Source organism: Parambassis ranga, chromosome 21 (genome assembly GCF_900634625.1).
Source record: "Parambassis ranga chromosome 21, fParRan2.1, whole genome shotgun sequence".
Taxonomy (NCBI): Eukaryota; Metazoa; Chordata; class Actinopteri; family Ambassidae; genus Parambassis; species Parambassis ranga.
In genome coordinates, this window is record NC_041041.1 from 20,970,813 (window position 1) to 20,995,277 (window position 24,465).

General features: G+C 39.6%; 1 protein-coding gene across 2 annotated transcripts in view; it reads left to right on the forward strand.

Annotated features, from left to right (window-relative positions):
• The first annotated feature begins 10,817 nt into the window (after nucleotides 1-10,817).
• Nucleotides 10,818-24,465, forward strand: part of stxbp5l (syntaxin binding protein 5L) — a 160,573-nt gene continuing 146,925 nt past the window's right edge. For both annotated transcript variants that reach the window (XM_028394267.1, XM_028394268.1), the window contains exon 1: nucleotides 10,818-11,283. In XM_028394267.1, coding sequence (XP_028250068.1) covers nucleotides 11,116-11,283 — 168 coding nt within the window. In that variant the 5' untranslated portion in view covers nucleotides 10,818-11,115. The remainder of the gene's footprint in view (nucleotides 11,284-24,465) is intronic.

A 24,465-nucleotide genomic window follows, 5' to 3' on the forward strand; every position in this document is an offset into this window, starting at 1 on the left:
GGTTATAAGTTTTAAACAGAAATATTTAATAAATCCAGTTATGACATCTATGTGTTGTAAGTATGCAGAGTTGTGTTGACTCAACGTAGATTTTATCCTGCTGATGGCATCTCCAGAACTCCGGCAGAAAAGATGTTAAACTTTACAGGTGTTAAATTGGTATAACAAATCACACGTTCCTTTTTAATATTGTTAAAAATAAGAAAAGAAAACATTTTCTATCAACAAATACTCTATTGTAATTTTGTGGCGTTTTTTTTGGTTTAAGTTGAACAAGAACCTAGGGGTCCTGGGTGGCAGCCCACTGCAGGTTTGGACTGACAATTCCTCTGAAATTGACTTTTCCAACTCTATACTATAGCAGACAAACATGGCAGATTTGTGTAAACATGATAAAAAAATTTTTACAAAAACAAAAATGGGAAAAAGATAGACATAATGGTGAGAGACTGTGTTGTTTCTTCGCTCTGTTGGGGAAAGCTTCTGTGGTGGTCATTCTTGGCTACAACGGGTCCAGCTCCCATCAACAAGTCAGTGTGAGATGTGACCTTATATATATTTGTGTTCTCGGCTAAATATCTTCATATTTCTGTTATCAGCTGAGAGTCTCTTCTTCAGATGTAGATGTGTGCTGCTGACCCATGGACCTGGCTTTCCAATGTTGTGCCCTGTGAAGTGGATGCGTCCTCAATGTACAGGTCAGTGCTCATTCCTTGCTGCACTGAACGGCATTCCTCTGCCTGTGGCCTGGATGTTTTGCCTTTAGGGCTTGAAGTGCACAAGTTTCATAGAAACTCAAGCGCACACATGTTACCAAGTCCTTCTTTGATGTGTGGAAGCCCTCCTTCTCTTTGCCCTTTGTCCTCATTGTGGGCACAGTTGGAGCCCTCGGCTTATGCTCCAGTGGGTGGTAGGAATCCAATAGTGAATATTGATCTGTGTGTGTAGGTTTTCTCTATAATTCAATAACAAGGCTTCTGACATCTTCACTTGTAGAGTCCAAGAAAGAAACACTGTAACCTCTTCCAGTTTTGGTTTCTGACCCAGATGGAAAGGACATCCTATAGGAGACAATGTCAATGCAATGTTGTTTCTAGTGTGAGGTATCATCAGGATACTATACTTGCATACTCTTGCATATAATAAAAAAATCATGACATGATGTTGCCTAAATCCACAAACAAAATGAATTATTTACCAAATAAAAGCGAACCATTATCACATCCAAAGTAGCAGCTGAAAGCTGCAATTAACCATAATCGTCCTCTAATTAGAAATGCCATCTAAATCAGTTTATATTCTTATCCCATTGGGTATCTCTGAGACGATGCTGCAGATCATTGTGAAAAGTGCCTGCTCTACAGAGATATTGGTTGTTAGTTAACCAGTGATGGGTGTTCAGATTTAAACAAGAAAGGAAAATACACATAAACGCAGGCTGAATGAGACAACGGTTTCCTCTTTTCTACAAATTTTCTACTGGTAACACAACTGACGCTTTTACTGACAACACTCTGTCACTGTTGCAGTTCAGTCGATTCAAACTGGAAGCAGACCTGATTGAGAGACATGTCAATAAGACATGTGATGTTTGATTGGTTTTACTCAAACACTAAAGTCGACAACAGGAGCCAATTCAATTATTACTTTGACAACCTTACGGAAAATGATGTAATGATTTGTTTTTTATTACTTTTTTTTCAATTAGAATGCCAGTTTTACCTTTGTTTGATGTGGCTGTGATGGCACAGCATGTGCAGTAAAGGGTGTAAACAGATAGTATCAGTAAATGCACCACATTGTATACATTTGTGTTTTATACAGCTGTTTTTGAAGGTTTAAAATATAGGAAATCCACACAATCCACACAGAAAGGACATAAGAAACACAGTATACAAATAACTATACCAGCAACCTAGACTGCACTTGGGGGACATCTTATTCACCAATGGGAAATGTTTTCTTTGTCCTCCAAGCATCTTGTCAGAACTACAGCCTTTTGATATGGTGCTAGATACCCCAATATGTGCAGCAAATAGAAACTTGATGATGTAGAAAATAAAGTAATTTTATGTGACAAATATATACCGGTATACAAAAAAAATCAGATCCAACATACCTCAAATATACATACCAATATTTGCAGATTATGCAAAAAATAACACAGCCAGGTTTGAGTACTTCATTCATTTCATGATGAGTATTTAAATATATTTCACTTAGTTACTATTGGTCTCACCAAAGAAAAAAAATTGAGCTGTTTTTCAATTATCCTGAATAAGCATGGAGATTAAAAAATTTCCTTAAGTGATGAAGCTCATTTAAGTGGATAGCAAGCAGAGGGAAATGCCACTGGGTCCTTGGACTCATCGTGACTCCCACTATCTCTTCCACTAAAGGTTTGTGTTTGCTCGGGGGGGTGATGAATAACTGCTCTGCACTCGCTTGTCATAAAAAAAAAACCTACCATCTGCACTCAGCATCCTCTCTAAGAGGAATGTTAAACGGTTTTATTGGCTGTGAAATAAGAAACAACTTCTTTTTTTTTTTAAAGGAAAGTGGCCTTTACTCATCTTTGTCTTTTGGTCAATAATGAATCTTGAAAATCAAGTGTGCTCATTTATATGGAAATGAATAATCCCTGAAGGATCAGCCCCACCCCCCTCAGACCCTCACTTCCTCTACCCTGACTCATTACCAGTGGTCATACTGATAGGAATGAATTCTTAATTGGAAATTGATTAAAAAAAAAAAACAACTTTTTGTGGTTTCACTTTGCTTCCAAAGTTTGCTCATGTGCACTTCTATCAAATCACCCAGCAGGTATTAATTGGACTAAAGTAACTCAACAGATTGGTGGGTGGTAGTGCTGCCGGTGGTGGGGCAAGTGAGGAGTGTCCACAGGGTGCATGGAAGTAATTACAAAAATATTAAAGCTGGAAATATAAGTGTGCTTCGTCTCTGTGTGTGTTCTCATCCAGTTTGACATGCATTTTTTTATTTTTAAAAAATCAAATCAAATCATATTTAATTTAAAATGTACAAGGTGGATGTTTATTTTCAAACTTCCACATTGACAGGTCTTAAAAACTTGGTCCAAAGAAGTGTACTGAAATTTTCACACGGACGTTCAGGATGATCCACCTGACCTTCATGCTTCTTCAGTCAAATTTAATTCTATCTATTCTATCTTCTGCAGAATTCTAAAATGCCCACTGAGCAGTCTCCTACATTGAACTTTCCTGCCCCCCATGGCTCAGGTTGGAGTTGTCCTGGCATCTAGACTGGGTTTATTAGGCACCCTATCCACCAAGTACTCATCTTGCTTGAATTTAGAGGTAAGTGTCAGTTTCCATGGTCTAGTCAGGTGGGATATTTTAATCTCCAGAGGGATAGTGTTTGTCTTTGTTCTCCATCCCTAGACCTGTTTGCCCTGGGAGACGCAATCATGTGCATTTAGTTCCTGGCAACATAGCCATGAGAATCATTAGACAATACAAGCTCTCCCCACTGTGACAAAGCCCAAGTCCCAGAGGGACAGCTTCATAGAGAAGAAGAAATACTGATCATACACATTTAGAAGGGTTTCAGGTACCTAATGATATGGCAAGGTCAGCAGGCTGGGGCTGTCTCAGAACTGACTTGAGGGATTTTTATCCTTCAGCTCTGGCCCTGGAGGATCTGGAGGAAGTTGGAACACAAAGGGAATAAATGTAGTAAACAGAACCTAACATGACATAAGTTACAGTCACGTTTTTAAATACACAGTGGTACAGTTGTGCATGTCTAGCATGCAGACTGTCAGTTTTTCTGCTGCGTTGCATACGATTGCCTCACTTGTGCTCGATCACACACTTTTTAATCAGCAGGCCCTGATTATCTTCCATATACACTACAATCGCCTGAAAATACAGCCTTAATCAGTTATACCATACTTGGCTTTATTTTGTGTGTGTGTGTTTGCCCGGTGTCTTTTTAAGCTAAAATGATTTTTGACAGACTTTTAATTACATCTGCTCTTCAAAATTAATCATCCTGGACAAATCACTTCTGAGATGAACACGGGGTGCAATATTCCCATAATACAGAGGTCAAGCATGGGAACGGGTTGCCATTTTTCTTCAATCAGTACAGACTTGTGATTATCATAATGGCCTTTAAAATATCCTTTGATGGTTTTTGATCACAGCCACACATCTTGTCTGTACTGTACAGCCGCAATAACAAAGCTTTGAGACACAGTGAAAGGAGAGAATAGAACAGGAAATATTTTTGCTTTGGCTTTCATGAACAGAACTCAACCCAGCCAGACAGGATGTATTAAAACACAATAGAAGCTAAATTGAAAGGTGCACTCAATGATTAGGATTAAATCAGAATCAATAACTTTTGTGGGATATTATTTTTTTCTGGTAAGAGAACAGTCTAGACAATATCAGCCTTTGTGTAATCATCAGCTGCCTCGGTTTCAAGGACTTTTCTCCTTCTAGGAGGTCTAGGAGGACATTGTAGCAACACTAACAGATGACATGGCAGCACGTCTTTTAGAATGCTGAATACAGAGCCAGGAAGATGACCCCCCCAGCGTGGAAGGTCAGTCATCATCACATCACAGGAGACCACTGATGAGATCCTTGACAAGAGCTCAGCAAATCGATGAATAATACAATACCACAGTCCTGGTCAATGTGCAGTTATCCACAACAAATGACCAAGATGTCAGATTTATAATTGTTCTGTCTGTTGTTTCTTTTTCAACATGGAACAGGGCCTGTGTTCATCCATTGCAACATGAGACAAAAGAAAACTTGGAAAGGTGGAAACACCTAGAAGCTTTACTTTGGTGAGACAATGTTACGGCCTGTTTCCTAATATATGGAGTACTGCTGCTGGACTACACACACCTGGACATTTCTTCCATTTCATTCAGGCACTTTGTACCTACGTTTGGATTGATAACCTAACCAGCAGAGTGTTTATGTTTAGGTTATCGCCAATTTCAAACTTTGGATCTCATACTTACTTCTTTGCTCACTGGTACACTTATGGTTGTAGAGTTCATGAGGACCTAATTGCAGACAAACTCAACCAACCAAACACAGGAACACAGGAACAGACCGAGGTCAAAGCAATAGAGGGTGGCATAAGAGAAGCTACACAGGACAAACAAACAGGTGCACAAGCCTTAAATATAAAAGGGTTAACAAGACACAGGTGAAAAAATCAGGGCTGGCCAGGTAATCAACAAGGAGGGGAACACAAGAGGAAGTTAAAGAGACAGAGACACAAAGAGACTAGAATTTCAAAATAAGACAGAAAGTAAACTAAAACAAGGCAAAGTAACTTAAACATACCTGAAAAGCAACAAACAGGACCACAGATGATGACACTGACATTAAAGGGGTATGGATTAACGATAGAGCAGATGATTTAGATGAGCTATCTTGAAATACACCTACTCTGAGGAGCTCCATGCTAAATGTCCTCTCCTACTGCCAAGTTATATGTATTGTCTTACTTTTGGCACTAAAAGGCCAGTTGATAGTTATACATATAGCACCTTCCATACACAGGGTGTAGCTCAAATTGCTTGGATAATAAAACCAATCATTAAAAACTAAACATAAATGGGACCAAATCACAGTAATAAAACGAAGATGAACACATTTTCTATTGTCTTGTAAAACTTTACACAGAACTTGCATCTCTTGTGTCATTTATAGGCAGAGGATTCTATAAAGGATTGATATATTCTGTTTAAAGTGCATTGGCCCGGCCCTTAGAATTCTGAGCAGCAGCAGCAGCAGCAGGTAGAGACCTTGCTTTGCTTTTTCTGCTGCATTAATTTCCTAAACTCTGACAAAGTTGTTTTATTTGGCACAGTCCACACTACATGCACAACCTTCACTTAATAACCATGTTCTCCTTCACAAAATATTCCCATTTCTTCTTTAGATCTTCAATGAAGGCTGCAAGTTATCTCTGGCCTGAAATTAGCAAGCAGCCTAATTATCCAAAACAGAGCTCTTTGTGATTACATGTTTGTGACCATCATTGTCTTTGAACCACACACAGTACAACTTTGTGCACCCGAGGTGTTGTAAACAGTACACAGTTGCATTGCACACACACAGAGAGAAACTCACACCAGCACTGCATCTATCGCTTTGTATCGCTTCAGAACAAAACACTAAACGGTGATGATAGAACTGCTTTAGAGGGCAGCTTAGCGTAGCATTAAGTGGACAGATCTGAACATCCTATGTGAAAACCCCCCTCAGGTCCAATCCTTGTGTGTCGAGGAACAAAGGAGTAACATATCTAATGGGCCGGCTTGTTTGTGTGGTTGTTTGAACTACTTTAAAGACACCAGCAGAGAAAACTGTAATATGTATTCATCCAGAACAGTGTCAAGGTAAAACATCTAATGCTGAGCTGTTGAGGCAGCTCAGCTTGCTGTATATATTGTTCTTTATACTCTTTGCATGTATATAATATAATCCAATGTGTTTTTCCAGCTGGTCCCATCTAACAGTAAAGCCTTTCCTCACTTGCCTAGATAATAAACAGCGACATGAATGGGTTTAACCACAAAATGTCCACAGCTGTTGTTGTATTTGAGCTTTGGCCTCCAAACATTTCTCAGAAATCTGAGAGCTTGTCTTTGAAAATTGAAGGAAATAGAAGGCAATTCAAATTTCAATCATTTTTCCACCAATTTCAATTCTGAGATTTATTTTTTTTAAATCATATTTTTAAGAAGAATCTGTTCCCAGAATTCAGTGGACAAAGGCTGGCCTGGTCCGATGAATCATGTTTACATGTGGATGTGTGTGTGTCAGTCGCTTACTTGGGGAACACACGGCACCAGGATGCATGCATGGGCGAAGAAGCAAGCTGGCGGAGACAGTGTGGTGCTTTGGGCAATGTTCTGCTGGGTAATCTTGGGTCCTGTCGCCCATGTGGCTGTTACTTTGACATGTAACCCACCTACCTAAGCATTATTGCAGACCACACCCACTCATAAAAACAGTATTCCCTAATGGCGGTGTCTTCTTACTGCAGGATAATGTACTGTGCTACTAAGAAAATATGGTTCAGAAAAAATTTGGGGAGCTGAACAATGAGTTTGAGCAGGTGGTCTTAATGTTATGCTCAGTGTATGTGATAATATATACAGTAATAATATATAAAGAGATTATTATAATAATGTAAAGTACAAAATGTGTACATTTAAGAAAGAAATTAAATAGTAAATGGTCTGTAGTTATATAGTGCTTTCCTACCTACTCAGGTACTCAAAGTACATTACACTACTTCACATTTACCCCTTTCGCAGGCACACACACATTCACACAGCAGTGCTCCAACCACAGGGAGCAACTTAGGGTTAAGTGTCTTGCCCAAAGACGCATTGGCCTGCAGCCACGGTTAGTAGACAACCACTCTGCCACCTGAGCCACAGCCACTCAAAAAATTACATGAAAAAGGAAAAATATTATAACAGTAAACCTTGTTGCAGTTGAATAGCTGCTGGTAAAACTGCCACCTGGAGATCTACCTACTTAGCTAAAATGCTAGCTGCAGATTTACAGGTATTCATATCTTTTTCAAGCAGTCATGTTGTGGAAAAGGTAAAAACTCACTTTTTTCTGCCATTTTTAATTTTCAGAGGATTACTCAAAGACAGCAAAGAGAAGAAGTATTATATAGAAATGGAAAAGTGTTAATTCACATTTATTTTTATCTTGTTTACTGGTTTGCTACTGGCTTTGATGCTGTGGAAAATAGCTTGAAAAAAGACCTGGCTTAAAGAAGTCTAGTTTAAACTCTTTAAAATGTATGACTCACTTTCTGAGTCATGCATTTTATTATTTATTTAAAGATCACATAACCTGTGAAATACAAATATTTTACAAAAAAAAAAGCTATTCTTTCTCTCTCTTTAATCAGACTTTTGTTTCTACCTTACTGCAATCATGGACATTTTTAAACTCCATTTTCACCAGACCACACTCCAAATTTGCATTTTTTGTTTTTCAGAAATGACCACAGTTAAGAGTCTTTTGAGTGTTTTTTTTTCTTTAGTTAGGGGTTTGTGTTTGATTGCATGATTTAGTCTCTGTGCACTTCACATGTAAAAGTTTTTCAGTTAGTTGTTTAGAGTAGAAAGATAAAAATCACTTCCCACTCTGTCACTCATACATCCTCATACATTTTCTTCGTATATCCCGTGTTTAAGAACGTATTAACTCTCTTCTCTTCTCTCTTGCATAGTTTCATGACATCTGCGTAGCATGACTCGGCACAGCACTGGTAACACAAACCACAAAATGTGGTCTCTTTTCATCATCCTGCCTTAGACTGGAGAATAGGACACAACAAGCATGTGTTCTGTGCTCTGACTCCGTAACATCAAGTATCGCCAGGGGGGCAGAGGCTGGTGATGTAATAAGTTCTTATGCAACATTGCTGGTCTTGAACATTCAAGTGAGGTAAGTATGCCTGATAATGTTTTTATCTAGAAGATGGGTTTTTAGTTATTATGCTGATTGTTTTTAGGTTAAGCTAAAGTCTGTGCATAACAGTATTGTATAAGAGTGTATAATATAACTGTAGATCTGTAGGATCTGGGAACATAATGATATTCTGCCTTATTTTGAAGTAGGAACTTCTACTAGTAACTGAAGTAGGAGCTTAAAAATACACCATAAACCTGCTGTATCTGTCCATCTTCTTAGAAAGCTCATCTGGGTGTATTTCTGAAATGAAGACAACCCAGTAACTGCCTGAAAAGTACAGTGGGAAAGTAATGGAAATGGTTTGTGGTAATGTGGTGTATTATGGGTTAAAATGTGGCTTTCTGTGTTGTAGTAGTGCGCTACATGTTTTACTCTGAGACTTTCAACTTACAGGGAGGTTAAGTAAATACACTGACACTGAACAAATTGCTGGCCATCATGGACAATGCCATCCTCTGCACACTATAGCAACCAAAGAAGCTTGTTGAGCTGCTGCTCCCAAGGTGCAACACAGGCAGGCTTAAGAGGTCCTTTATCCCCTGCGCCATCAAACAGTTTAACTCCAGAATAGGACACGCCAGTTATGTTAAGAGCTCAGTTGCTCAAAAAAAGTTGAACAAAAGGTCAGCTTTATTAACATAAAGCCAAATAAAGTCCAAACCTTAAAGAGCCAAAATCTCCAAAAGGCTGAACAGCAAAAACCACAAGAGAAATAAAAATAACACAGTGCCAAATAAAAGGTAAAAGAACAGAAACACATGAACAAATCTGACAACACAGAGAGCACAGGCTGGCAACACAAGAGTGGACACGGGATTTAATGCAGACAAACTGACAAAGACAAGACTTAAATACAAAGAGGGTAACAAGATGCAGGTGAGAACAAGGGTGAGGCAGGCAATCAACATGACAGGAAATGTAAGAGGAAGTAAAACACACAGATATACAAGTATTGAATATACTAAAATAACCAGGGGAACAGTAATAAACCAAGACTTTCAATGATGTACGCTGAAATCTCTTTTATTTCACTTTAACTCTGAACATTTGAAGTGTGAACTTATGTTACTGTGTGGCTGGAACCTAAACCTCCTTAGGGAATTAATAAAGTATTCATCTATCCATCTAAGCCTGTGTTAAAGCCTTACTCTTGTGTGGAGTTTGCATGTTCTCCCTGTGCGTGTTCTCTATACGATCTGATTAACTGGGAACTCTAAATTTGCTGTAGGTGTGAGTGTGACTGGTTCTTTGTCTCTCCATGTCAGCTTTGCGATAAACTGTCAATCTCTGGATGTACCCCACCTCTCACCCATCGACAGCTTAGACAGGCTCCCGTCCACAGTACAGGACCCTGTACAGGACAAATGGATGGATAAACATTTTTAGATTAAACCTTGGGGTAGTGTGTACTTCCAGTACTCTTAGAGTAAAATTATATGGACATAAAAAACATTTAGGCTTTTTTCTGTTTTTCCCCTGTTGAATTATAGGTCAGGAACTTAGCTGAGATAAAGCCTGTTAACACACACCACAGCACTCCTAAAAGCTTTTAGCCACTCACATGGCAGTGCTCTCTGTTATCTCTCTTTACACTGTCTTTTTAATTTCACAGCTTCATTGATAGGCCATTGAATGAACGATGAATGAATTTCATATTTCATGTTGATGTGAGTCGCTCCTTCATGTTTCTTTTCCTTCCTCACACTGTTTCTTTGATACAGATTCTTAGTACCCAATCAGTGATGAGAGGGCGGGAGGAGACAGAGAGAGAGAGAGAGCGAGAGAGAGAGAGGTGGGGGGCGGGGCAGGGCGCGGGGCTGGCTGGTTATGGTTTTTCAGCACCGCGGACAGCTCCCGTCTCCTATCTCATGAACTGCAGGGAAGCGACGCTGAATCACAGCTGGATCATACAAAGAAAAACTCGCATCGATCCACAGATTAACCTCGAGTTCACACCACGAACGCGCAGCTTTTTCTCCTCCTCCCCTTCTCTTCTTCTTCTTCTTCTTCTTCTTCTTCTTGTCGTTCTATGGCCTGACTGAAGAGTCTGAAGCTCGCTTCTTAACTGCATTGCCTCTGCGTCTTCTGTCCGTTCTCTTCCTGGTATTGACATTGTTGTACAAAAAAGTGTTGGCTTTTTTATTCTTTTTTTTTTTGGACTGACCCGCTCCAAGTTTTTTTTTCCTTCCTCTTCCCATCTCATCAGTCCCACTTCTGTCCGATGTGTCGCTGACTATGTTGAGGATGTTTCTGCATACCCGGGACTGGATGTTACTTTAGAATGCAGAAGGAGGATGAAGTTTCAGTTGCTGCACGCTATAATATGAGATAGGCATCTGCAACGTTGGCTGAAATCCTCACTGGATCAGACGCATTCATTTTTATGTGGACATCAGCCAGAGAGCAAAATGAGGCGCCTCTGTGACTTTTTAAATTGCACCTAAGAGACAGAAGAGGGGTCTTTTTTGCCCTGCTGCTGCTGCAGGAAGAGGCGTTTGCTGCTTAGTTACCTACCTTAGTTATCCACTGGGACAAAACAAAGGAAGCAGAGTTCTTCTTCATCTCCTAATCACACAAAAAGAAGGTACAAAAAATGAAGAAGTTTAGGAAGGTGTTGGACGGGTTGACCACCTCCTCTCCTGGAGTGACTATGGGATCCCCATCGTGCGGCAGCGCGGCCGGGACCCCAACCGCGGCCCCGACTCCCAAGGAAATCGACGTGCAGGAGACATTAGTATCTGAAAACTTTCAGCTTTGTAAGGTGGGTCATCCAACAAAATCCACAGTCAGTTACACTTTATAGGCGTGTACATATTGTTCCTGTAGACAGATCAATGCCTTAAAGAGCCATTAATGATGTAAAAGTTGGGAGTTTAGCCGATTGCGGTGGCCTGCTATTGTCTGCTAAAAGTTCAGCACCTCCTTTCCGAAAATCCCGTGACGATTTTACGCAAAAACATGGCAACATATGAAGATTTTACGCACAAAAAAAACCCGCTCTTGTTTAATTATGCTGTTAATTTACATAAAGCCCCGCACAGCTGGTGGAGCTGGCATATGTATGAGTGTGTGCACAGTGTTTGGGTGCACTCCAGCTACCACCATTAGAACGTGCAACCCAGCCACCACCAGCACGCTGCACAGGCTGCAGTAGCTTACACACATACACACACATGTGCTACAAAGTCAATGAATAGCAGCAAGCAAGCGAGCGAGCAGGCACGAATGGTGTAGGAGCGATGACATAACTGGTGTCCCTCCCTTGCATTTTTTTAAAAAAAAGTGCACATCAAACCAGCGGAGGGAACCTGCAGTACTGTCCTATAGCTGATGCGCTTTTACTGGGATGGAGGGGGAAAAGAATGAGGGAGGGGTGCTTAACAGGGTGGTGGTGGTGGGGAGTATTTATAGCCTCTCCTGCCGCCCATGCAGCCCATTTTCCATGAGCTGACTGCAGCGATTATTCCTCACTCTTAAAGAAAACTGGGAGGGGGTACATTTTTGGCTGCTGCTGTGAATAATTCATTGAGAACCCAAGAGAAACGGGGTTGTTTTGAGGAGCTGTGTTATTATTGGGTAGAGTGGCACTGGTAAAAAAAAAAAAGGAGGGGGGTGCTAGGGGCTAGGCTGGAGTAGACTGAGGAGGGAGGTTGATTCACAAGCTGAAAAAGGATGCTGCAGAGCACTATATAGCAGGCAGGAGAAATTGCTAGAAGAGAACAGCACGATTGCCTGGTCCCATGCAGGAAGCTGCACCATCCTCATTGAGCGGCTTAACGCATTGCTATACTGTAGATAAAGCAGGTTTGTATGCAAAAGGGAGCCATAAAGAAGAGACAGAGGAAATTACTCATTTATTTTTTACATTTATTTTACCTACTGCAGACAAGGGTGTAAAGTGGGATGGAGTATTGGTTCATAAATGTGATAGTAATTATTCTTAATAGTCACATTGACCTCCATTCATAATCTCTTCAGAAAAAGCTTTTAAAAGTTCTGAAAGGAATGGAATAAAGTCCGCATTTTGGTGGATAGATTTCCTTCCTGCCAAATGTTTGATACACACAAAGAATAAAACTCCCCCTCTCCTTCCACATGACACTTTTTGTCATTCAGTGAGCTAGAAAATGTGAACATGCTGCACACAGCAGAAATTAGTTCTCCCCCCATTCAGCTTGAATGTAATATAATTCTAGAGAATTAAAAATGACTATGCGTCCTCAAACACGCCATCTAAAATAAGCACACCTGCACAGCTTCCATTCATTCCCTTATATATATATATATATATATATATATATATATATATATATATATATATATATATATATATATTATATTATATTCTACACTTGTTAAGGTGTAGAATATGTCAATGTCAATGTTAAGGGATGCAATCCTGTAAGCTGGTGCAAGATGGTGTAGGAGTGTTTGACTAACTTCTCCAAGTTAGTCAAGACTTCTGTCCTCACTTACAGTGTGGGAAGATGAGACAACTTTGTTTTTATTATACAGCATTTTTTTATGTGTTCATAGCCAAGGTTTTTTGGTGAAATCTCAGCCAGACTGAAGGAGTAAAAGAAGGAAATGTGAAGCACACAGGAGCCTGGAGGAGTCTCATTGAAACTATATTGATTTCTATTAGGAGGAAGGAGTTCACTTTGTGCTTAAAGGTAGAAATAAGTGAAAAATAGAAAAGGAGAGACACTCGAGATAATTGCATTGCATTAGAAGGGCTGAAGATATAATGAGAGGATATTTAAGCAATATGACAATATATATATATATATATATATATATGCAAAACAGCAGTCATTTAAGCAATATGACAATTGACTATATATATATATATATATATATATATATATATAATATCCTCTCATTATATCTTTCAGCCCAGTGCAGCAACTCACAACAACAACAACAACAAAAAAAAAAGTTAATTGCTCTTTTTTATTGCTTTATAAAAAGCTCAGTGCTGACACAAGCTACACTGAGAGTTCTATCCATCCTTAAAAATCGCTTAATCCATCAGAGTCGTGATAGCGATAGGTGTAAGAGAGACGCCGAAATCTAATGCCAGCTGCTCCTGGGGGATCCCCTAACTGATCCCAGGTCAGCCTGGAGATGTAATCCCTCAACCGGATCCCAGATCCGTGTGTCTGGTAAACCTCCAAAGGGAGGCATCCTAACCAAATGTCAAACTACCTCAACTGGCTCTTCTTTGTTCAGAGAAGCAGTCAATCTACACTGGGCCCTACCCCAACAATCCAGACCTAAGTGAGGGGAGCGGGTGAAGAGCGACTGGTAAATTGAGAGCTTCACCTTACGGCTCAGGTCCTTCTTCACCACATTGGCACAAAACTGCACCTGCATAACTGCAGAGGCTGACCCCAGTCAATGATCAATCTTGCTACCGCCTTTCCTCATCCTCTGAGTAAGTATAGGGACCTCATAACCTGCGAAAGCCAACCAGGGTCACTATATTGCTGAAGCACCTCCCCTTCATGGGGACTTTGTCATACACCTTTTCCAGGTACACAAAACACATATAGACTGGTTTGGTAACCTCCCAGGCCCCTTCTGCAAGAGAATACAAAGCTGGTCCAATGTGCTATGACCTGAAAGGATCTCACACATTGCCTGTCTTGAATCTGAGACCTGCATCTTAATGTTGAGAGCTGACATCAGCGATTTTAATAAACAACATCTCAATACAGGGCTTAAAATGATAAAATGTCAATAGTAGTCATGTAGGCAAAAATATACAGTGGGAGAGGTCAGAGGGAATGATGACCACAGCAGTTTAAGTTGACAGTAGGGCTGAAAATATGTAAATAATAAGCTGCCTTGTAAATTGTGTTGCATGAGGAAAGCCTTCGGGCTAATTTAAAGCAGGCCACAGTTACCACAGTTAGCTTACTACAAGAAAAGGCTACAGTGGGGGAGATGATAGCCAGGACTGGTTGACTATGGCTGGAGAAAAAAAAAAAGCATTCTGTATAATCCAAACAAATCTTGATCTGTGCCGCCTCATGCTGATGGCAGTATCAGGATTTGGCAGGCTTGAATCATGGATCCGTTCTGTCCTGTGTGAGTGTTACAAGCTGCTGCCGGTACTGGTGTGATGATGCCTGCCTCAATTTTCTACCATACGCAGTTGTTCGCCAGGTGCATCGCTTCATGCTCCATCTCAAATTGGTACCTATTACGTCAGTCTGCTTCCAGGAATATAACAAGAATTTTATTTACCTGGCCTGCACATTCTCAGTATGACATACTAGTAATGTTTCCAAGCTCAGCAGGAAACCAGACGCTATTAATTACTCAAATCTATGACTCTTGCATTCTGTGCTGAAACTCACTTCATTCATTCATTTTGCATGTGTCACTTTTTATTTCACATTCATCAACACTCTAGTGTTGTGCTAGTAGTTGTAGTCTATTTCAATGTTTCCGTATTCATTAAGCACCATGAAGACTATGACTCTAACTAAAGTTTATGACTTTTTTTTAGTCACAAATGATATTCAGTGGCTTACATATTCCTGGATTTTAGATATGTCAAGGGACAATTTTGACAATTCAAATAGGAAACACTGAGTTTCTGTCTCTCAAGAAGGCCAAATCAGCAGTCTAGTCTTTTCCACCAGGAGAATGCTACAGTCCCCAGGCTATAGTGATGATTTTGTTGTGTGGTTTTGTTAAAATGCAAGCATCTTAATGATGCTGACAACATGGTAACAGGTGACATCACAGATGCTTCATCCATAGTTACATATATACAGTCTATGATCCAACACAATAGCCCTATTCTGATCCTCAAGCTAGCCAGACCAGCCGTAACCATTGACTTTAAGAAAATTCTATTCATGACATAGGTCTGGAATCCCTTATGTTCACAGCCAGGTCCACTTGGTACATACCTTATTGTACCAATTATAACCGTTTATCTACAGTGGGTTGGGCTTGATGCAATGACTTGCTGTTTGCCTTATTCAAAAATATTTACAGAATTAATAATAACCACTTGGAAAGTGTTTTTATAGCAAAACCAACAACAACAGCAGTCATTAAGTGGCAAACCTTACTCCACTGCACGCTGTTCTGGATGTCTTTTGTTGACAATAGCCCGGTTGTGGAAAATCCAACACAGATGCCCAAAGACTAGACTGATTCTTGTTTCTTGTCCCAAAATAAAGAAGGAGCTCAGTGGTTGCCATTTTCATGATGATACTAATGATGTCATCACCATTGCAGACCACACCAAAAAAAGATTTGTCGATATACAACTAAACATCTTTTATACTTAGTCATAAAGATCCTGGCCATCTAAATATATAAAAATCTAACCGTACTATTCACATTTAGTAAAGAAGTGTCTATTACACACTGCTTCGTGATTGGATTCCATTCAGAGCCAACATTTTGTTTGAATGAAGTGCTACATTTATGAAAGGCACTGGTTGCCAGGATGTTGTTTGGATGGATGGCAAGCGTTTAGTCATTTGACTCTCATGCCAGAGGCTGGTACTCTCATCTTCAGTCCTGTCTATGATTCAGTTTAGACAACAAAAGCAGTTTAATTAGATCATGCTAAATCCATTATGCTATACTGAAGTCAGTAATCGTGGAAAACAGATATTTTGGCAATGAAAAAAATATGTCATCAAGATATTTGCAGTTATAGCTGTCATTGTATAAGCATAATTTCTAAGAGGCACATTTGAAGCAGTTGAACTAGTGCTTTTATATGCAGCATGATCACTGATGTTTTACCGTTTAATACTAATATATTGATGGCCCAACTTTCAACTTTGAATCATTACAATTATACTACAAGTATTGCACATATAAAATTGACAGATGTTTTACCGCCCTCAGCTCTGCAGCTCTTGAGCATTATATTAGGTTTTAGCTTGAGCTTGTTAAAAGGTGCACTGCTGGGACATCTTGACCCCATTCACATTTCTAATCTCCTTTAATAAATGATTAAACTCAAAAGGGGTTGTATGATTACCCATAACAGCAGCACAATTACATTTCAAATTGGACTTTTTTTTAATAAAAACATCCTTTCTATGTCCATTAGGATTAAGACGTTATGCTTCAATCATTGTGCTAGGACTCAAAGCCATCTTGCAGAAACACCAGGCACGTTAGTGTTAATATAGATTTAAATAAATGCCTTCTGTGTTTATAATAGTCAATATTTCTCTGTTGTATACTGTACTTTCACTAACTACCCAAATGGCACAAATCCAAGAGTCACATACAAAATTGTATGCAATATGTATAGAAAATTGTTAAAAAGTGGTGACTGAAAGCTGAGAAGGACAAAAATCTTTGGAAAACATATTGAAAAAGCAGATATTGGATATCTTATACATGAGGTGTAGGACAAATTCAGTGGACTGCAATGTATCATTGTGTCTAAGATGTTTATTTGTCAATCATACCTGAGATTGCTGTTTATGTATCTTATGGTACCACATGTATTTGTACTTAATTACTGTATTTTTTTGACTTGTCTTGTATAATTTATCTCTTCACAGTGAGACAATGGTTTGTTCTGTTTATACTGTGTGGGGAAGGAGGGGGGTGAAAGAAAAACAGACAGAAATAATGTATATGGTTAACATATATAATTTTTAAGAAAATGATTCAATGTTACATATCTGTGAGCAAAACAGGCCCAAACCATGATACTACCACCACAGTGTTTCACAGATGGTATAAGGTTCCTATGATGGACTCTTTCTGCACCTTTAAATTAGCTGTTAATCCTAGAAGTTCACATGTGTCAGTGGATCATATGAATATAATAAGTCTGCAGTTTTTTTCGTCTGCTTGAGTTCTCAACTTTTAAGACTTCTGCGCCACACAGACTTTTCAATCACTACTGCTTTTTCTGATATTAAGCAAATTTTCCTTAATATTAGTTAATCCTGCCTGCAGTAGCATCATTTTAACATTGCCATTGTGAGCATGTTAGCCTGCTGACAAACTCAGACTTGTTGAAATTGATGAATCTAAACTGACTTTACAATGACAATCTTTAGTCAAATTGCTTCTCATACTGTTGTAAGGTTTGTAAGGATGTGTGTTCGCAAGTCACATCGCGTCTGTTTGAGGGTGTTAATTAGATGAATGGTTTAGATGAGGCATGTTAACCAACATTAGCCTACATACTTCAGCACTTCCTATATACACTACATTAGTTCATTTACTTGTAATGGCACAAGTGAAATGTACCGTAGCGCTTCTGTCCTTCTTCATCAGACTCTGAGTATTTAAAGGCTGACATCGCCTCTGGTGTGTTTATATGTAAACTATTAACAAATGATTTTGGTGTGAAAATGTTGAAGAAACAACATTTTGTTGTTTGAGGTGCAGAGGTTAGAGGTTTTGGTCCTCAGCCTGTCCTTCCTCTGACAGCATGATATGTGGGCCTGAAAGGATGACATCACCTCGCGACCCCACTAGCTCTCCACGGGGTGTGATGACTCAGTGCGTAGACATCCAGCGAGTCTCACATTACCATGTGTCGGCTGCCTGTCAGAAGCCACAGTGTGGGATCAATTAAGGAGGAGTTGGTGTCAGGCTGAGAAGATAGGAAGGAGGGAGCAATAGGTGGAAGAGATGTACTGTAAATTGTGTATAAAGTGCAGCATATCAGGTGCTCAGCAAGCAGTGCTGTGGTGCTAAAGCACAGAATCATCTGCCTTTCTCACTTTTTTTCCCAGAAATGGTGTAAATATGGGCAAATATTTTTGCTTGTGTGACATGAATAATAAGCTCATTCCACTACACGCAGGAATCTGTGTAAAAATATGATATCGCATCCTGCATTTTGTGCGTGACAGCATGTGTTTGAGAGAGCAAAAGAGAAATAGGCTCCTCTTGATTTTGTGTGGGCTTTCAAAACGCTTTGTCCATTCAGTGACAGCAGACTGCCTGCCTCACCTCATGCTGTGCAAATATAATCAAGTGAGCTTTTCAAACAGCCCTTCTTTTCACTCAGTTTTCCATCTTTCCCCCTCTCATGTGGCGCAATCCCATGTTATTCCCCTTTTTTTCTATGGCCCGTAGTTCCCATTTGAATATAGCTGGGTTTTCTTATGAAGAAAAAAGTAATCAGAGTAGCAACAGCCAGCTACACCCCTGGCAACTTTTGAGTCTTTATCCCCATCTTGTCACATCCGTACAAAAATACCACATTTGCTTCCAATACATCCCCCAGATATGACTCACATATGGTTACGTTTATGCCTATAAAACATATGATTGTATTGCCCAACATCTTTTGATCATGGGAACGACACAGCCATAAAAAGAGGTGGGTTGGGGATGGTGGTGGTGCAGAGTGCAAGCCAAACCTTCACACAGGAAGGTCCCTGACACCATGACACGATGAGTCATTTTCACTTGCAGTAAGGGTTATAAATTAAGAACTACTGGTTAAGGTGAGATGTAAGGGATTAGGTAAAGATCATGGTTTGTCTTAAAACACGAATTTATAACATTACAAGGAAAACCATTCACTTCATTTTCAGCGAAGTCAGGTCTCCATAAACACTTGAAATTTGACCCCATGTTCTGTTTTAAGGGACAACAAATATATCAACCTGATGTTTTCCTGGTGAAGATGTGCTGTTGTTTTCTTATGAAGCAACCAGGGCTGCTACAATCAGGTACACCCTTGCCAACTTTTTTAAGGCCTTACCCTTTCCCAAATGGCTCTATCCATAAAGCATTCATTTGTTTTCCATATAATAATTGCTTATGTTTCCAAGGCTGCATCATTGTTCATGTCTGAGGTAAAGGCGGATGGTGGAAGTCAATCATCTTAAAACCACTGTTGCTCCACAAGATCAATTTACTACATGAAGGCAAGGGCATTAAAATGTCTTTGTCTGTTGTGTTTTCCTGTATTTCCCATTCCACAGTCAGTGGAAGATAACATGAGAAAAAAACACAGCAACTTACTGCGTGTCTAAGAATATGTTCTCAATTAGAAAAAGAAGACACTTCGACTAACAAGAGGGTCCTGTCTCTTCTCTTTGAGTGGGTCCCTTTTATCTTAAGAGTCTCAAGGACCTGAAAAACTTCACCTTCTTGATGTTTCTAATCCACAAGGGAGTACATGAAGAGGATATTGGGTACAAGGGTAGAAGGACTCACTTCTAGATTTTTTTTCAATCTAGTCCCTTTGGATTTCTTAGGCGCTACAGACTCTAGGTGCTACAGGAACTTCTAGTGTACAAATGTCTACAAATTGCTGTAAAAATCTGGCAGAAACTCAGCCTTAGAAATGGCAAACTGTTCTTTGTTGTGTTAAATTCGGTTCTCATCAACATCTTTGTCATTTGTGGTGGATAACCATAGACATGTATTTAAGATTGGATATAAAGAATCCATGACATCACCTGTTGTTGTGATGTTCCTGTGAAAAGCTACGTTGGCAGCTTCACAATCTGCTTAAAATAAATACAGGAAAACAGTTGGAGCAGAAGTGCAGCTGAGTTGCACAGGCAGGCCCAGCAGCAGGAAACTCGTGCTGTGAGCCAGCACCCGCCTGTCAATCAAAACAGTTAAACCAATAATTATTCAAAATTTCAATGTAATTAAGAGTGCATTATATAATTCACGTTCTGTACAATTGACATAGAAAAACTTTGCAATGGAGATCAAATCTGTTTTTGCAGCAGGTTGCAAATTATTAATTTATTAAATTATTTCTGCTGTAAAGCTGGCCATTTTTACATTGGAGTCTATGGGGATTAACTCTCTTTTGGAGCCAGCCCCTAGAGGTTGCAGGTGTGTATTGCAGTTTTTGACACTTTTCACATGGGCTTTTTTCTCAGCCGTGGAGGTTGGCGTTTGTGGCATTCCTCTGTCCCAATGCACATTTGTGTTACTCAGTGATCTGTCAACATGGGATGTCATGGATGTTGTCAGTGATCTTCTCCGTCGTGATCCCCCTCAAGGATAGGGGTCATTATCCAGGCTCTAACCTAATTTTTATATCAGTCCTTTCCCTGTCTTTCATTTTAACTGGGCTAAAACAGTATGCATTTTGCACATAGCATCACTGAAAATCTTCCAAAAAAACATTAGCATAACAGATGTCTGCAAAAATTCAATATTGTGCATTTTTATTACATATATTACAGTTAACTCCTTGATGCTAAATCTTCATGAAGGTTCTTTGATGTAGAAAATGCATTTGTAACCAGTGAGTGGATTTACTTTTAACATGCAACACATCTGAGCCACTGTGTCATGAGTGGGTGCACTTCTAACCACATTAGCTTTCAGCCTAATAACTATGAAAGAAAACATTCTCACTGTGCAGCTGTTCAGAGCACACAACAGATTGCAATGTTAGGAAACATACCTAAAAACGCAACAAACTTTGTTGGGGGGTGGGGTAGGGTACATCATATCATGTGACTACTTTGCCAGCTTCCTACTCTTTCCACCAAGCCTTAAAGGCATGGTGCTGATGTCTTGACTGATTCCCTGACATGCCTGCTGCTGTGGTTAAAAAGGTTAAACCTCATACACAATGCAGCCACACATTGCTGCTTTTCTGACCCCATGGCTGCACGACAAGGAGCCCCAGCACTGCAATTGCAACAATCATCTCCACCACACACACGCAGACAAGATTGCTCTGTGCTTGCATAAAGAAATTATGCGTTTGTGGCTGTCAAGCCCACGCTTTCTTCTGAAGAGATACGTGCTTCACAATAAGGAGCAAATGTGAAGAATGATGTTAAATGCTGCCAGATAATTATCTTATTATAAGTCAGAACATTCCTGTCGGTAAATGAACTTTTATTTACACAGCAGGTTCAGGGTGACGAAGCGGATTAAGAAGAGCAAACACGTAGTGTACATGTTTGTACAAGTAGTACAAACATGTACAAAGACAAAAATACTTGTAATGTATAGTAAATGTGTAGTATCGTCTCTCCCTCACGGTTCTGTCTGGCCACACACACACAGCTCTAATACAAACGAGGCCGCTACAGTCAGCAGAGAGGGAAGCTTATCCGGGCTCATTCATTCGTTTTTCATCCTTCTGAGCTCTCACACTGCATTCTCACCCTGCGCACATTTGCTGGATGCTGTGTGTATGTGCATTTGTGTGCTATGCAGTAGGAGCACGGAGGAAGTGTTTATTAGATCAGCCTTAGAGTCAGTGATGAATGGAAGTTCCTCAATTGTTTGGCTTCATCAGCAGGATACATGGATGTATAGTGTTTAATACCTTGTATTTTGTTTATCCATGTATTTCTGTGCTATGCTATCCTCCCATCACTGGTTTATCTTCATATTTCCTGTTCACTTTGCTCTCCTGGACGTAGTTCTTCACTAGAAGAGACGTCTGCTATGGATTGTTGTCATGTTGGAGGAGAAAGCAAAGACCCAGTGTTGCTGCTGGCTGCTATAGGTTTTCTTTCCAGATATTCAGTCTTCTTTTTCCATGATTCTTCCATCTTGACAAGATCCACAGCTCCAGACACTCTGAATCCTCCCCTCAGCATCATACTGCCACCACCATATGAACCGTGTTCTTTGAGTTCTACTTGTCTCCTTTCTTTCTCCAAACAAAGTCAACATCTCTGTGATCAAAGAGCTCTAGTTGTATTCATCTGATATGCTCTGATGTGCTCTTTGTCCAGGTTGTCTCTGGCATACTTCAGTCTGGTTTGGTGGAGTTTGTCTTGGTCTGTAACCTGACAGTCCATTCTGTGCAGGACTCTAGTGAGGGTCTTCTCTGATGCTTCGGGTCCAGACTTGGTTAAATCCTTCACTAGAGTCTTGGCTGTTGTTCTCGGCTCTTTAGACACATCTCTTACTAGTTTCCTTTCCAGAACCTTCTAAATGTTTTGCTTGCCTCTGCCAGTCTTGTTCTGCTGTTTGACGTTCTAGAAACTTCTGGATAAACCTCTCACACCAGTTCATGAAACTTGAAGCATTTTAATAAACTTGTAAACCTTCTCCTGCTTTGTAGACCTTAACAATTATTTTTCTCAAGTCTAAACTTATTCCTTTCACTTCTGCCATGATGCTCAAAAAGTGTTAAGACAAAATGTTTCTTGTTATACTGTGTGTGCTGCAAGATACCAGTCCTCACTTTTAATCAAGACTGCTCACTTACAGCATAGACGACATACCATTGTATAACAGTACTAGGACTACTTCAGCTTGTCACCTCACTCACAGTGTGACCATGTTCTAGGTATTCCAACAGCAACAGGTCACAGTCATCATGTATATATCGTATACATTTTAGACATGCTGGATGTATGCTGGTGCTTTTTTTTCTTTCCCTATCTATCTTGATTGGTTGAAAAGGCAATAGTGTGCCTGATTGGATATGAATGGGATCATGCTGTGTTTTGTAACCCCTGTATTTTTCCTCACACTCTCCTCATCCACTCCACCCCCCTTAGCCATCTTCTCTCCTCCCCACCTTCGGTTATGCCTCTTCTTTATTTTGGGCAGCCACCGACTAGATCAAAGGAATTTTAGAGCAACCTCAAAATATCTCCCTTCAAACACCGGTGGGGGAAAGCCACATGTATCTCTCTGTTTGATGGGCTCCCTGACTCTGTAAAGTCAAATAAATTGGAATGGATGATTGTGACGGGTGAACTCTACTTTTCTCTGCACTGCTGTCTCTCATCTTGACATCTAGCCAGAGGGGACAGATGTTAAAAACACCTGGGTGATGCAGATGAACAATTTCTATGCACAAGGGCAACATATAACATGAGTAAAGTGCATGTGCGATGAGTTCATAGGATAATACAATACGACATGCTGTGCAGACAGTAATAGATGGTTTCTCATTGCTAATACAAGGGCATGCAACTACAGTAACATCTTGCACTGAACAAACTTTAACACTGCAATCACAATTCAAGTAATACAGCAACAATTTTTCAAATTTACAAAAAAAAATTCTTTGTGCCTTTCCTTTTTCTGACATCACTGACATGATTATATTTAGCACATGTGCCGGATGATTCAACCAAGAAGGGCCAGTTTTGTAATTCAGAGTTGATTTGCCCTTATACATTTGCATAAGGCATTGTCATAGCAACACTGAAACCCTCCCAGTGAGATGTTAAATACCCATCATATGTGGGCTGCATTCATCCACAATCAGTCAAGGTGAATTTGAGTTCAATATTTCTCAGCTTTTGTATTCAATAATAGAAATTAATGAGTATTATGAATTAAAGCAATAGTGTGATTTTATTTTTTTCTCTCTTAAATGAGTATGTGTTACATTCATGCTCTTGGCTAATAAATTCACATATGTTTTAATATATCTTGCATAAATGTCCTATGTGTCCTATGTCCTAAATGTCCTCTTTCTGTGATACATATTGGATATTTTTCTGTATTTTGTAGTATATATACTGGAGTTTAAAACGTTTGTTATAAACTCAGTGTGATGCAGCCACAATCACAGCTACAGAGACTGAATGGCTACAGGTACTATGAGCATGATTAGCTGGTGATCTAAAGAAGAAACAAACCTGCATGGACAAGAGGAAAAAATAATAGCAATAGCATAAAAATGGTACAAGTACCATTCAATTCTTTTTTTCTTATTTTTTTTAACTATGTTTTTATTTATTGAGAGTGGGTGGATGTGTGTGTCCCTGCATGCCCTTCTATGCAGAGAATATTATTTCACTCAACAATCTGGAATAGCCTCTCTGTGAGACTCTCCACACATGATTACATCAACATGGATGTTGATGTAATCATGTACAATTAGGAAACATCTACCAGACACATCAGTGTTTACATTTCCTGATAAGGTCATTAGTTCCTAGTCTACAGCAGCGTCAAATAAAAATCCATAATATCATGGTACAAAGGGAAACAGCTCTTGCGGTTGTTGATGGTTAGC